Source organism: Drosophila erecta, unplaced genomic scaffold (assembly GCF_003286155.1).
Source record: "Drosophila erecta strain 14021-0224.00,06,07 unplaced genomic scaffold, DereRS2 tig00000021-arrow-pilon, whole genome shotgun sequence".
NCBI lineage: Eukaryota > Metazoa > Arthropoda > Insecta > Diptera > Drosophilidae > Drosophila > Drosophila erecta.
In genome coordinates, this window is record NW_020825198.1 from 442,879 (window position 1) to 458,554 (window position 15,676).

Here is a 15,676-nt window from a genome sequence, read left to right on the forward strand (position 1 = left end):
TGGTTACACTTGGGTTCCTCACCTTGGCAAGACTTTCGTCGGACTTCCAGGGTCTTGCGACGACGCTCGTACTGCAGTTCAAGGGCGCGCTGGCGGCGGGCGTGGTCCACGCTGCTGGTGATTGTGTCCTGGTTGATGTGGAGGGTCTTCAGCTCGTGCTTCTGCAGTGAGTCCATGCGCGGCGGCGAGAACGAGTCCAGATTGTTGGCCGCCGACAGAGAACTGCAGCAGTCCGACTGCGAGTCGATGAAATTGCTGCGGAATGGGTTGCATTTTGAGCGGTTATAAATAGCTTTTGGCACGGCCTCAAAGGTCGACCTCATCATCATTCGCGCTAACACTCACCGATAGTCGTCGCCAAATTCCAAGAGACGCCGGGCCGCATCGGAGTCGAAGCCCTCGGAATAGTTCTCCGAGTTGTATTTCTCTTGGTAGTTGTCCCAAGCCGTCTCCGAGATGCTGCTGTGATGGTCCTCGGTGCTGAGTTCTGGGGGAGAATAGGCCGCGTTAACAAGTTATACCAATCAATGGGGAAAGGAAGGGGGGAAATATTTAAAGAAAAAATCATAATATTTAAGCGAACAGAGAACAGAAGGATAGTTTTCAGTGGTGGGTAGTGGGCAGGTGCTTTGGCAATACCTTTGAGCCTGGTCTTGACCGGCTTGGGTGCTTGTGTGAGAAAACAGATAGATAGAGAACACAGTTGCAGTAATGCCAGTCCTTTGAGATCCCCTCTAGGATCACCACTCACCTGCTTGTTGCTCGTCCTCGTTCATGTAGTTTGAGAGGGCAGCCAAGGCGCCTAGCCTCGTGTCCGTAGCTAATAGGCCGGCTGTGGTGAAGGACCCCACCCGGAACTTGGGCAGCATCAGCTGGGTTTCCGCTCCCTCGCCCTCGCCCTCGGCCAGTGAAAGTACTCCTCCAGAGGCCTCGCCCTTGGGACTCAGAGGAGCAACGGCGGCGCCCTTCTGAATGCTCAGCAGGGCATTGGTGAACTCCTGCAGCTGCTGCGAGGACATGGACTCGCAGGACTTCATCAGTGTCTGGGTGAGATCTCCGCCCAGTTCGGAACCTGAATCCGATTTCCTGCCAGCCGACGCGGCCGAAATGCGCTTCTTTCTGGCCTTCCTCCTCCTCAATGACCCCTTGCTATCCGCCTTCTTGGCTGCATTGCTTCCCGTTCCCGAGGAAGAAGCGGCCCGCGGCCTTGGTCCTGGCGAAAGCGAGTCCAGGGCACTCTCACTGATCGAGTGACTGGCCAGCCCGGGCGGAGAGTTCTCCACAATCCGGGCCGTGGTCAACTGGGCTGCATCCGTGGTCAACTGGGACAGACACGAGACCGACCATGGTCTCTCCGACTTGCGACGCGTTTGCGTTCGCTTCACAATCTTTACATTCAGGCTCTGATTGCTGCTGCCAAAGCCCAGGGGCGTGACGGGCTGGCCAATGGGCTCAGCCGATCCACCGATCCTCTCCGTGGAATTCCCATAGGAATTCGTGCTCGTTTGCATACATGTGGCAATGGAATCGGTGAAGCCCTCCGAAGAATCCGAACCCGCACCATTGGGTGCGCCTCCTGCCACTCCTGCTCCCGCTTGGGGCACTGAATCCGTTTCGGATGCCTCTCCGGAGGCCTCGCAGTCATCTGGCTTGCAGCTGGGCAGGAGTTCGTGCGTGTGGCTGCGGGTCAGCAGCTGTGGGGTCGAGGGCTGGTGCTCCAGCCATTCCTAAAAACGGGATTAGGAAGTAGAAAACAATGCATAGGTTATTACTTGAACTGAGAAATTGTGCAGATAAAAGGGGTAAAATGAATAAATAGCAGTTTGCTAATAGCAAATATAGGTTTGATTTTTTTCGGATTTCGAAGGGACTTACCTCCACACGCTGCTTGATGGGATGGGGCATAGTGACCTCGCGCTTCTTGACCGTCGACGAGATCTTAATGATGGAATGTTTCTGCTTGGTTGGCGTCTTCAGTGCGGTCTCTTGGGCGTCGCGCACCAAATGCTCGGCTTCCAGCACCAACTGCTTGATTGAATCATGCGAGACCTTGCCCTGGGAGAAGAGAGTGAGAGGGAAGACGGAGAATGTGAGAATCGAGCGAGGGAAATTTGTTCAGAGAGCGGAAACTAATGAGCGTGCCCAATCGGAGTTGCAAGCTCCAGGCGGTTGATTCAGTAAAGTCGTAAAGATGACTAACTAAAGTGATACTCTCCTACGAGGAATGAGTGTTATCTTAAAGATATATATTTACACAATTCACTCTGGACGAATATACATCGTTATCAGTAATATATACTAAAATGCAATACTGTCTAGTAACTAGAATTGGATTGTTTTTGAGGTTCTACTGTGATGGTGATCAGCCCAATAGGAAATGCAGCGCAAGAGAGTCGGCTTCTTATCAGCAACTAGGGGAAATACTGCCCAAAGCTGTGGAAGTGGTGGGAGTGCTTTCCTTATCGCCGAGAACCCATTCCCACCCGCTTATCGCTATTTGTCACCCATTTTCAGTGCACTTCAACGTCATTACCGTCGAGTGGATTTGAATTGATTGGAGTGGAGTGCGGGTGGGGGTGGGGGAGTAAAGTGGGGACTCGAATTTGCCATATATGAACATGGCCATACACTATCTATCTAGCTATGTTTGTATCGCAGCCTTTCCCTTTCCCTGCGCCACAAAACTACTTTTTCGCACAACTCATTAATCAAGTAAGTAGGTTGCTCACGAGTGAATTCTTGTATACAAAAGCCGTTTTGTATGACAACAGCTATTATTTTTGCACCATGTGAGACATTGTTTTGCAGAATCTCTAGTTGAGTAACTATCTGCAAACAAGCGTTTGTATGTTCCAGATTCTGTAGAACCCATTGCGCAGCTCTTAATAATTATCGAAAATTCTCTAAAAGGGTTAAGACTTCCAAAAAAGAATTTGTAACTGATAATGCGACAAAATCAGAGTATTGTGGCCATGTCTTGTTGACACATATGCAAATCACTGAAGCGTGGCTAAGTATTCCAGTGCAATTACGAAATCCATTTGATATTCTGGAATGGACTATTTAGTTTCTCCCGGGTCAATTGAACAATTTGAAGGTTTTGTTTTTATCTCTTCGACAGATGTCGCGCAATATTTATACCCTTTACTCGTAGAGTACAAGGGTATACTAGACTCGATCTCAGGAACTACAAAAAATGTCCAAAGACTGATGTTCAAAACTCCATAACTCAACTTATCTTAATCGGATTTTGAAGTGGCATACCTCTAAATGTTTCTGGAGCAATTCTCTATAAAACTGCATTCAAATTTAAAAATTTATTTTTTTTACACTTTTTTGTAATTTTTCTGATGTTATGATGTTGTAGAAACTCAAAAATGTCCCAAGACTGATGTTCAAAACTCCATAACTCAACTTCTCTTAATCGGATTTTGAAGTGGCATACCTCTAAATGTTTCTGGAGCAATTCTCTATAAAACTGCATTCAAATTTAAAAATTTATTTTTTTTACACTTTTTTGTAATTTTTCTGATGTTATGATGTTGTAGAAACTCAAAAATGTCCCAAGACTGATGTTCAAAACTCCATAACTCAACTTCTCTTAATCGGATTTTGAAGTGGCATACCTCTAAATGTTTCTGGAGCAATTCTCTAAAAAACTGCAATTTGGAAATTTATTTTTTCGAAAATTTTTTGTAATTTTTCTGATGTTATGATCAGTACAAATTCAAAAATGTCCAAAACCTGATTTTCAAAACTCCATAACTCAACTTATCTTAATCGGATTTTGAAGTGGCATACCTCTAAATGTTTCTTGAGCAATTCTCTAAAAAACTGCATTCAAATTTGGAAATTTATTTTTTCGAAAATTTTTTGTCATTTTTCTGATGTTATGATACAGTACGAATTCAAAAATTTCCAAAACCTGATTTTCAAAACTCCATAACGCAACTTATCTTAATCGGATTTTGAAGTGGCATACCTCTAAATGTTTCTGGAGCAATTCTCTAAAAAACTGCATTCAAATTTGGAAATTTATTTTTTCGAAAATTTTTTGTCATTTTTCTGATGTTATGATCAGTACGAATTCAAAAATGCCCAAAACCTGATTTTCAAAACTCCATAACTCAACTTATTTTAATCGGATTTTGAAGTGGCATACCTCTAAATGTTTCTGGAGCAATTCTCTAAAAAACTGCATTCAAATTTGGAAATTTATTTTTTCGAAAATTTTTTGTCATTTTTCTGATGTTATGATACAGTACGAATTCAAAAATGTCCAAAACCTGATTTTCAAAACTCCATAACTCAACTTCTCTTAATCGGATTTTGAAGTGGCATACCTCTAAATGTTTCTGGAGCAATTCTCTAAAAAACTGCATTCAAATTTGGAAATTTATTTTTTCGAAAATTTTTTGTCATTTTTCTGATGTTATGATCAGTACAAATTCAAAAATGTCCAAAACCTGATTTTCAAAACTCCATAACTCAACTTATCTTAATCGGATTTTGAAGTGGCATACCTCTAAATGTTTCTTGAGCAATTCTCTAAAAAACTGCATTCAAATTTGGAAATTTATTATTTCGAAAATTTTTTGTCATTTTTCTGATGTTATGATACAGTACGAATTCAAAAATTTCCAAAACCTGATTTTCAAAACTCCATAACGCAACTTATCTTAATCGGATTTTGAAGTGGCATACCTCTAAATGTTTCTGGAGCAATTCTCTAAAAAACTGCATTCAAATTTGGAAATTTATTTTTTCGAAAATTTTTTGTCATTTTTCTGATGTTATGATCAGTACGAATTCAAAAATGCCCAAAACCTGATTTTCAAAACTCCATAACTCAACTTATTTTAATCGGATTTTGAAGTGGCATACCTCTAAATGTTTCTTGAGCAATTCTCTAAAAAACTGCATTCAAATTTGGAAATTTATTTTTTCGAAAATTTTTTGTCATTTTTCTGATGTTATGATACAGTACGAATTCAAAAATGTCCAAAACCTGATTTTCAAAACTCCATAACTCAACTTATCTTAATCGGATTTTGAAGTGGCATACCTCTAAATGTTTCTGGAGCAATTCTCTAAAAAACTGCATTCAAATTTGGAAATTTATTTTTTCGAAAATTTTTTGTCATTTTTCTGATGTTATGATACAGTACGAATTCAAAAATGTCCAAAACCTGATTTTCAAAACTCCATAACTCAACTTCTCTTAATCGGATTTTGAAGTGGCATACCTCTAAATGTTTCTGGAGCAATTCTCTAAAAAACTGCATTCAAATTTGGAAATTTATTTTTTCGAAAATTTTTTGTCATTTTTCTGATGTTATGATCAGTACGAATTCAAAAATGCCCAAAACCTGATTTTCAAAACTCCATAACTCAACTTATTTTAATCGGATTTTGAAGTGGCATACCTCTAAATGTTTCTTGAGCAATTCTCTAAAAAACTGCATTCAAATTTGGAAATTTATTTTTTCGAAAATTTTTTGTCATTTTTCTGATGTTATGATACAGTACGAATTCAAAAATGTCCAAAACCTGATTTTCAAAACTCCATAACTCAACTTATCTTAATCGGATTTTGAAGTGGCATACCTCTAAATGTTTCTGGAGCAATTCTCTAAAAAACTGCATTCAAATTTGGAAATTTATTTTTTCGAAAATTTTTTGTCATTTTTCTGATGTTATGATACAGTACGAATTCAAAAATGCCCAAAACCTGATTTTCAAAACTCCATAACTCAACTTATTTTAATTGGATTTTGAAGTGGCATACCTCTAAATGTTTCTGGAGCAATTCTCTAAAAAACTGCATTCAAATTTGGAAATTTTTTTTTTCGAAAATTTTTTGTCATTTTTCTGATGTTATGATACAGTACGAATTAAAAAATGTCCAAAACCTGATTTTCAAAACTCCATAACTCAACTTATCTTAATCGGATTTTGAAGTGGCATACCTCTAAATGTTTCTGGAGCAATTCTCTATAAAACTGCATTCAAATTTAAAAATTTATTTTTTTTACACTTTTTTGTAATTTTTCTGATGTTATGATGTTGTAGAAACTCAAAAATGTCCCAAGACTGATGTTCAAAACTCCATAACTCAACTTCTCTTAATCGGATTTTGAAGTGGCATACCTCTAAATGTTTCTGGAGCAATTCTCTAAAAAACTGCAATTTGGAAATTTATTTTTTCGAAAATTTTTTGTCATTTTTCTGATGTTATGATCAGTACAAATTCAAAAATGTCCAAAACCTGATTTTCAAAACTCCATAACTCAACTTATCTTAATCGGATTTTGAAGTGGCATACCTCTAAATGTTTCTTGAGCAATTCTCTAAAAAACTGCATTCAAATTTGGAAATTTATTTTTTCGAAAATTTTTTGTCATTTTTCTGATGTTATGATACAGTACGAATTCAAAAATTTCCAAAACCTGATTTTCAAAACTCCATAACGCAACTTATCTTAATCGGATTTTGAAGTGGCATACCTCTAAATGTTTCTGGAGCAATTCTCTAAAAAACTGCATTCAAATTTGGAAATTTATTTTTTCGAAAATTTTTTGTCATTTTTCTGATGTTATGATCAGTACGAATTCAAAAATGCCCAAAACCTGATTTTCAAAACTCCATAACTCAACTTATTTTAATCGGATTTTGAAGTGGCATACCTCTAAATGTTTCTGGAGCAATTCTCTAAAAAACTGCATTCAAATTTGGAAATTTATTTTTTCGAAAATTTTTTGTCATTTTTCTGATGTTATGATACAGTACGAATTCAAAAATGTCCAAAACCTGATTTTCAAAACTCCATAACTCAACTTCTCTTAATCGGATTTTGAAGTGGCATACCTCTAAATGTTTCTGGAGCAATTCTCTAAAAAACTGCATTCAAATTTGGAAATTTATTTTTTCGAAAATTTTTTGTCATTTTTCTGATGTTATGATCAGTACAAATTCAAAAATGTCCAAAACCTGATTTTCAAAACTCCATAACTCAACTTATCTTAATCGGATTTTGAAGTGGCATACCTCTAAATGTTTCTTGAGCAATTCTCTAAAAAACTGCATTCAAATTTGGAAATTTATTATTTCGAAAATTTTTTGTCATTTTTCTGATGTTATGATACAGTACGAATTCAAAAATTTCCAAAACCTGATTTTCAAAACTCCATAACGCAACTTATCTTAATCGGATTTTGAAGTGGCATACCTCTAAATGTCTCTGGAGCAATTCTCTAAAAAACTGCATTCAAATTTGGAAATTTATTTTTTCGAAAATTTTTTGTCATTTTTCTGATGTTATGATCAGTACGAATTCAAAAATGCCCAAAACCTGATTTTCAAAACTCCATAACTCAACTTATTTTAATCGGATTTTGAAGTGGCATACCTCTAAATGTTTCTTGAGCAATTCTCTAAAAAACTGCATTCAAATTTGGAAATTTATTTTTTCGAAAATTTTTTGTCATTTTTCTGATGTTATGATACAGTACGAATTCAAAAATGTCCAAAACCTGATTTTCAAAACTCCATAACTCAACTTATCTTAATCGGATTTTGAAGTGGCATACCTCTAAATGTTTCTGGAGCAATTCTCTAAAAAACTGCATTCAAATTTGGAAATTTATTTTTTCGAAAATTTTTTGTCATTTTTCTGATGTTATGATACAGTACGAATTCAAAAATGTCCAAAACCTGATTTTCAAAACTCCATAACTCAACTTCTCTTAATCGGATTTTGAAGTGGCATACCTCTAAATGTTTCTGGAGCAATTCTCTAAAAAACTGCATTCAAATTTGGAAATTTATTTTTTCGAAAATTTTTTGTCATTTTTCTGATGTTATGATCAGTACGAATTCAAAAATGCCCAAAACCTGATTTTCAAAACTCCATAACTCAACTTATTTTAATCGGATTTTGAAGTGGCATACCTCTAAATGTTTCTTGAGCAATTCTCTAAAAAACTGCATTCAAATTTGGAAATTTATTTTTTCGAAAATTTTTTGTCATTTTTCTGATGTTATGATACAGTACGAATTCAAAAATGTCCAAAACCTGATTTTCAAAACTCCATAACTCAACTTATCTTAATCGGATTTTGAAGTGGCATACCTCTAAATGTTTCTGGAGCAATTCTCTAAAAAACTGCATTCAAATTTGGAAATTTATTTTTTCGAAAATTTTTTGTCATTTTTCTGATGTTATGATACAGTACGAATTCAAAAATGCCCAAAACCTGATTTTCAAAACTCCATAACTCAACTTATTTTAATTGGATTTTGAAGTGGCATACCTCTAAATGTTTCTGGAGCAATTCTCTAAAAAACTGCATTCAAATTTGGAAATTTATTTTTTCGAAAATTTTTTGTCATTTTTCTGATGTTATGATACAGTACGAATTAAAAAATGTCCAAAACCTGATTTTCAAAACTCCATAACTCAACTTATCTTAATCGGATTTTGAAGTGGCATACCTCTAAATGTTTCTGGAGCAATTCTCTAAAAAACTGCATTCAAATTTGGAAATTTATTTTTTCGAAAATTTTTTGTCATTTTTCTGATGTTATGATACAGTACGAATTCAAAAATGCCCAAAACCTGATTTTCAAAACTCCATAACTCAACTTATCTTAATCGGATTTTGAAGTGGCATACCTCTAAATGTTTCTGGAGCAATTCTCTAAAAAACTGCATTCAAATTTGGAAATTTATTTTTTCGAAAATTTTTTGTCATTTTTTTGATGTTATGATCAGTACGAATTCAAAAATGCCCAAAACCTGATTTTCAAAACTCCATAACTCAAGTTATCTTAATCGGATTTTGAAGTGGCATACCTCTAAATGTTTCTGGAGCAATTCTCTAAAAAACTGCATTCAAATTTGGAAATTTATTTTTTCGAAAATTTTTTGTCATTTTTCTGATGTTATGATCAGTACGAATTCAAAAATGCCCAAAACCTGATTTTCAAAACTCCATAACTCAACTTATCTTAATCGGATTTTGAAGTGGCATACCTCTAAATGTTTCTGGAGCAATTCTCTAAAAAACTGCATTCAAATTTGGAAATTTATTTTTTCGAAAATTTTTTGTCATTTTTTTGATGTTATGATCAGTACGAATTCAAAAATGCCCAAAACCTGATTTTCAAAACTCCATAACTCAACTTATCTTAATCGGATTTTGAAGTGGCATACCTCTAAATGTTTCTGGAGCAATTCTCTAAAAAACTGCATTCAAATTTGGAAATTTATTTTTTCGAAAATTTTTTGTCATTTTTCTGATGTTATGATCAGTACGAATTCAAAAATGCCCAAAACCTGATTTTCAAAACTCCATAACTCAACTTATTTTAATCGGATTTTGAAGTGGCATACCTCTAAATGTTTCTGGAGCAATTCTCTAAAAAACTGCATTCAAATTTGGAAATTTATTTTTTCGAACATTTTTTGTCATTTTTCTGATGTTATGATACAGTACGAATTCAAAAATGTCCAAAACCTGATTTTCAAAACTCCATAACTCAACTTATCTTAATCGGATTTTGAAGTGGCATACCTCTAAATGTTTCTGGAGCAATTCTCTAAAAAACTGCATTCAAATTTGGAAATTTATTTTTTCGAAAATTTTTTGTCATTTTTCTGATGTTATGATACAGTACGAATTCAAAAATGCCCAAAACCTGATTTTCAAAACTCCATAACTCAACTTATCTTAATCGGATTTTGAAGTGGCATACCTCTAAATGTTTCTGGAGCAATTCTCTAAAGAACTGCATTCAAATTTGGAAATTTATTTTTTCGAAAATTTTTTGTCATTTTTCTGATGTTATGATCAGTACGAATTCAAAAATGCCCAAAACCTGATTTTCAAAACTCCATAACTCAACTTATTTTAATCGGATTTTGAAGTGGCATACCTCTAAATGTTTCTGGAGCAATTCTCTAAAAAACTGCATTCAAATTTGGAAATTTATTTTTTCGAAAATTTTTTGTCATTTTTCTGATGTTATGATACAGTACGAATTAAAAAATGTCCAAAACCTGATTTTCAAAACTCCATAACTCAACTTATCTTAAACGGATTTTGAAGTGGCATACCTCTAAATGTTTCTGGAGCAATTCTCTAAAAAACTGCATTCAAATTTGGAAATTTATTTTTTCGAAAATTTTTTGTCATTTTTCTGATGTTATGATACAGTACGAATTCAAAAATGCCCAAAACCTGATTTTCAAAACTCCATAACTCAACTTATCTTAATCGGATTTTGAAGTGGCATACCTCTAAATGTTTCTGGAGCAATTCTCTAAAAAACTGCATTCAAATTTGGTTATTTATTTTTTCGAAAATTTTTTGTCATTTTTCTGATGTTATGATCAGTACGAATTCAAAAATGCCCAAAACCTGATTTTCAAAACTCCATAACTCAACTTATTTTAATCGGATTTTGAAGTGGCATACCTCTAAATGTTTCTGGAGCAATTCTCTAAAAAACTGCATTCAAATTTGGAAATTTATTTTTTCGAAAATTTTTTGTCATTTTTCTGATGTTATGATCAGTACGAATTCAAAAATGGCCAAAACCTGATTTTCTAAGTTCCATATCTCAACTTATCTTAATCGGATTTTGAAGTGGCATACCTCTAAATGTTTCTGGAGCAATTCTCTAAAGAACTGCATTCAAATTTGGAAATTTATTTTTTCGAAAATTTTTTGTCATTTTTCTGATGTTATGATCAGTACGAATTCAAAAATGCCCAAAACCTGATTTTCAAAACTCCATAACTCAACTTATTTTAATCGGATTTTGAAGTGGCATACCTCTAAATGTTTCTGGAGCAATTCTCTAAAAAACTGCATTCAAATTTGGAAATTTATTTTTTCGAAAATTTTTTGTCATTTTTCTGATGTTATGATACAGTACGAATTAAAAAATGTCCAAAACCTGATTTTCAAAACTCCATAACTCAACTTATCTTAATCGGATTTTGAAGTGGCATACCTCTAAATGTTTCTGGAGCAATTCTCTAAAAAACTGCATTCAAATTTGGAAATTTATTTTTTCGAAAATTTTTTGTCATTTTTCTGATGTTATGATACAGTACGAATTCAAAAATGCCCAAAACCTGATTTTCAAAACTCCATAACTCAACTTATCTTAATCGGATTTTGAAGTGGCATACCTCTAAATGTTTCTGGAGCAATTCTCTAAAAAACTGCATTCAAATTTGGAAATTTATTTTTTCGAAAATTTTTTGTCATTTTTCTGATGTTATGATCAGTACGAATTCAAAAATGCCCAAAACCTGATTTTCAAAACTCCATAACTCAACTTATTTTAATCGGATTTTGAAGTGGCATACCTCTAAATGTTTCTGGAGCAATTCTCTAAAAAACTACATTCAAATTTGGAAATTTATTTTTTCGAAAATTTTTTGTCATTTTTCTGATGTTATGATACAGTACGAATTAAAAAATGTCCAAAACCTGATTTTCAAAACTCCATAACTCAACTTATCTTAATCGGATTTTGAAGTGGCATACCTCTAAATGTTTCTGGAGCAATTCTCTAAAAAACTGCATTCAAATTTGGAAATTTATTTTTTCGAAAATTTTTTGTCATTTTTCTGATGTTTTTCTGATGATAAATTCTCTTCCAGAGGCATCCAAATGTTGCCACGCCCACTCCGACGCCCATAAAACGCTCAAATCTGTCAAGCCCACACTTTTGAAATATGTGGTATATAATCTCTATAGATTTGCAAAAACTTTTTGCCACACTGTTAAAAAAATGTTAAGGTTTTATTAGTTTTCCCCCAATTTCTACCGATATTCCACCAGCTGAGTAACGGGTATCCGATAGTCGGGGAACTCGACTATAGCATTTTATCTTGTTTTTTATTTTTTGGTGCTGTTGCTCTGCATCTGCATCTGAATCTGTATCTTTATCGCAGCAACTCAAGTCCGAAACTCACTCTGACCGTCAGCGGATAGTTAATCTTTGGCTTAATTTAATTAACAACTTCCTGCGGTGAGTGAGGCACGCGATTGGAGGTAGTTTGAGAGCGACTGCCGCCAAAACGGAAACAATTTTCTAATGCCTAGTGAAAAGCAAGCTTACGTTCACGGTTTGCAGCTTCAAATGTCCAACTTACAGTTACAGCCAGTTGCCCAGTGAGCGCGAAAAGAGCGATTGGGCGTTTGCGATAATTAAAGGCAATTATTAGTGCGAGTGCGGACGCCGGGCTGCCAATTAAGCCCAAAACTGGAAAGCCACAGCTCCAGATACAGATACGTTCCCATTCCCATTCGGATTCGTATTCAACTTCAACTTCACTCCTTGGCGACAGTGGCTCTTAGACTGTCGTCGTAGTGCTATCTCGGTCTGCCCGTCTGAGCCTATCTCGCTCGCACAACTCTAGGCCTTGACAGTTGTCGATTTGGTTTTCTTGCTTTTATTTATATTTTTACCCGCACGCAACGTGTTTTTTCCCCTTTTTTTTTGTTTTGACCAAAATCTAATCGCGTTAATTTTGTTCTTTGGGAAATCGAGGTTTTGACAGAACTAAGGCGGTTATGGCCTCGCTAAAACGTATATTACGGGAATAAAACATGTTAATACCATTCAAATTATTACTGTTCCACTATTTCTCTCATTTAAATTTAGATCGTGTATTTTTTCGGGGCACTCACAGTTTTGCATTTACTCAGAGGGAGTGGTAACAAAGATCACAGGTATTTTGTAAGCTTGAAATGTTTATTTCGCAGCAATTCACTATTTTAATGAGTTGAACTATTATGTTTGCCGTGTTTGGAATGGAATGCTGTTTTGTATTGCTTGCTGGATTTTCCATTTATTTAATGCAAATTTCACAAGCAAAATAAACACATTTATAGCTGCTGTGGCTGCTCTGGGCTTTCTATTGTTTTTTCTAGTAATTGTTCGTCTGCTGGCTATTTAACTTTTTTGCCATTATCTTGGCAGTCTTGGCAGTCCGCTCCCCGATTTCGTCCGTCCGTCGGCTTCAACGTTGCGAATCACACTGAGGCTAATGCTCCGCCGGTGCCTCCATCGCCACTCTGGAGTGCACTCACTCTCGCACTTCAGCGTGGATGTAGTGGGGATTGCTCCACGAATTAAAATAAACCGTGGAATCGAAATGCGTTTGATAATTGCTCCAGCGGAAGGGGGAGTGGTGGGGCGGTGGCGGGCGAGCAGGCGAACAGCCGACAGCTGATAAGATAATGCTCCAAATCGATTTGAAGCTAAAATCTGCGAGAGGAGCAGGCATTGGCAGTCAGATAGATAGGAAGCTCCTCCACTTGATTTCGACTTTTCCATTCCCATTACACTTTTATTATATTTCGCTCAATTTGTATTCGTATCTTTGCTGAACACTTTAATTTGCGTCGATAAGATAACTGAAATGTTAGTTTCGCTGAAATAAGTTTCTATACTATACTATATAGTACATATATGTGGTTTCATTTTCATGTATCTTATCTCAGCGGATGTATCTCCACATTATTGATACGAAATGTTGTCTCCCTTAATGCATTAATTTATATCATGTTTTCGTGGGCACTTGTCAATCACTTTTTATTTATTAGGACTTGTCTCAGCCTAACTGTAATAAACCTTTTTTAATGCCGTCTTTGTCCATAATTTTGGCAACTTTTAATTTGCGATTTCGCACAAATCATGTGAGCTCCATCGATAAGATTTGAAATTGACCAGGCTGTGATCTTTTTAATAAGATTTATTTCTGCTTTGACCGACGTCACCGCTTTTCGTTATCTTGAAATCAGTTTCGGCTGCGTCGACTTGATAAATGGGATACGTTTTTTGGGGTTCGTGATCAGGTTCGGATTCGAGATCGGGTTGCGAAAATGCGAAATTTGTCAAAATTAATCAAGGCTGCACAAGATTTCACTCTCAATAAATCAACGCACTGCCCGGTGCGCTGCACTCCGAGGGAAATAAGGGGAAAAGCGCCTGCCCTCGGCTGGAAAATGGCTGTGCGTGCGACAGCTGCAAAATGCAAATGGGACTGCGAAAATGCGCAAACATGTTCAAACACTGACCGGGGAAAAGTGAGAGTGTTGACTGCCAAACACGTTGGCTATTCGCAATATTCCAAAACCTCAGAGACGACATTGATAGGCAGCGACAAATGATGGGAGCACCTCGGCGGGAGATGTGGTATCTGCGCTGCGATTCCCACACCTCCGCACCCACACCCAACTCAATGGCCCAGCTCCAACTCGAATTACACTCCATTACGCTCAGCAAGTTGTCAGCTTGGCATGTTTTACCACCGCTTTTACACGCACAAAAAGTGACCACAAAAATCAGTTGGGAGAAATTTGAAACGCACGCAAGCCGCCAAATCAAATCGGCGGGAGGGGATCGCAATTGGACCACCGACATCGATCGATTTGGCAGGGATCGCACTCATAATCGATCGCGGTCGATAGCTGATGAGGCAAGTCGGGGAAAATAATCTAGAACACTAATCCACTAATTGGTAAACGCGGTGTCCCGCGGAACTTCAGATCAAGCCCTATAAAGAGAAAGTTTGCCCCGCAGACTAAGAAGATTACATTAGCCTCCCCAGGCTGCCGTCGTATTTTTGATTGCACCTAGCTCTAGGCCAATTAATAATAAGTCATCAATCACATTACAGTGCAAAGCGGCACTCTCGTGCTAATGTCTCAATCTCATTAGCAGGAAGTGCTACTTCCTGCTTCCATCATATCAATAAACTAAGACTTACCTTGGCTGGGGAGACGAGCGTGGACGCGGACATGGTGGCATTGCTGGCCTGGGACTTCGAGGACTTGGCCGACTTGGCTGGGGATCGCGGGGGCAAGTGGCAACTGGTCACAGTTTCTGCCGCCCAAACGCTGAAGTTGCAGGTGTCCGCGCGGCTGTACAAACTGCTGCTTATCTGCGGGAGAAGGAAAGCGATGCCGTTTAAAAGCCCAGTTAATGTGTAATTATATTAGTGAACTTAAATGCTACTCGCTGCCAAATGCGGTCGAGAAGACATTGCAACGCTAGTTCAACTTTTAACTTATAAAGCCTTGCTGTCCCTTTCGATTGTTTCGCTTTATTCCGCCTCACGTCGGCCTGGGCTTCTCTTCATTTGCCTTCAATGAAGAAATAAATCACACGTTTCCCGGTTAATTTCGTACTTTCCCATTTCTGACGTGCTCCGCTCAATTTCCCGAGCGGCGGCGATCGATTTTCCTGGACCACGACGTCATGCCATGTCGGTAGTCATCGATCGAGGCTTCAGTCTGCAGTCTGCAGTCTGCCGTTCGCAGCGGCAGGAGTGAGTAGTCGGTGCATGATTCGCTTTCATTAACCCAACTGCTTAATCATCCGCCGAGGTTTTCCATTTATTGAAAACTCTGTGCCCGGCACCCAGGCCCAGGCCCAAAACTAAAACTAAAACTAAAACCAAACCCGATCGCGGTTCCCGTCGCCTCCCCTGCCGTTCGCTCCCCTCGGAGTTGCGGCAAGCAAAACTCTCTTATTGACACAAGTCACAGACATGGCCACTAGACTTGAGCACTTGGCACTTGACTGACTGTGGGAACCTGTCCAAAAGTCGAGAGGACCGAACTGAATCGTCTGGTGCTCCACAAATGAC

General features: G+C 37.3%; 1 protein-coding gene across 4 annotated transcripts in view; it reads right to left on the reverse strand.

Annotated features, from left to right (window-relative positions):
• LOC6545162 overlaps positions 1–15,676 on the reverse strand; it is a 115,241-nt gene that overhangs the window by 9,118 nt on the left and 90,447 nt on the right. For all 4 annotated transcript variants that reach the window (XM_015158085.2, XM_001970988.3, XM_015158087.2 and 1 more), the window contains 5 exons: positions 14,795–14,968; positions 1,876–2,055; positions 752–1,727; positions 346–487; positions 23–255 (listed from right to left, as the gene is read on the reverse strand). In XM_015158085.2, the coding sequence (XP_015013571.1) occupies positions 23–255; positions 346–487; positions 752–1,727; positions 1,876–2,055; positions 14,795–14,968 (1,705 nt within the window). The remainder of the gene's footprint in view (positions 1–22; positions 256–345; positions 488–751; positions 1,728–1,875; positions 2,056–14,794; positions 14,969–15,676) is intronic.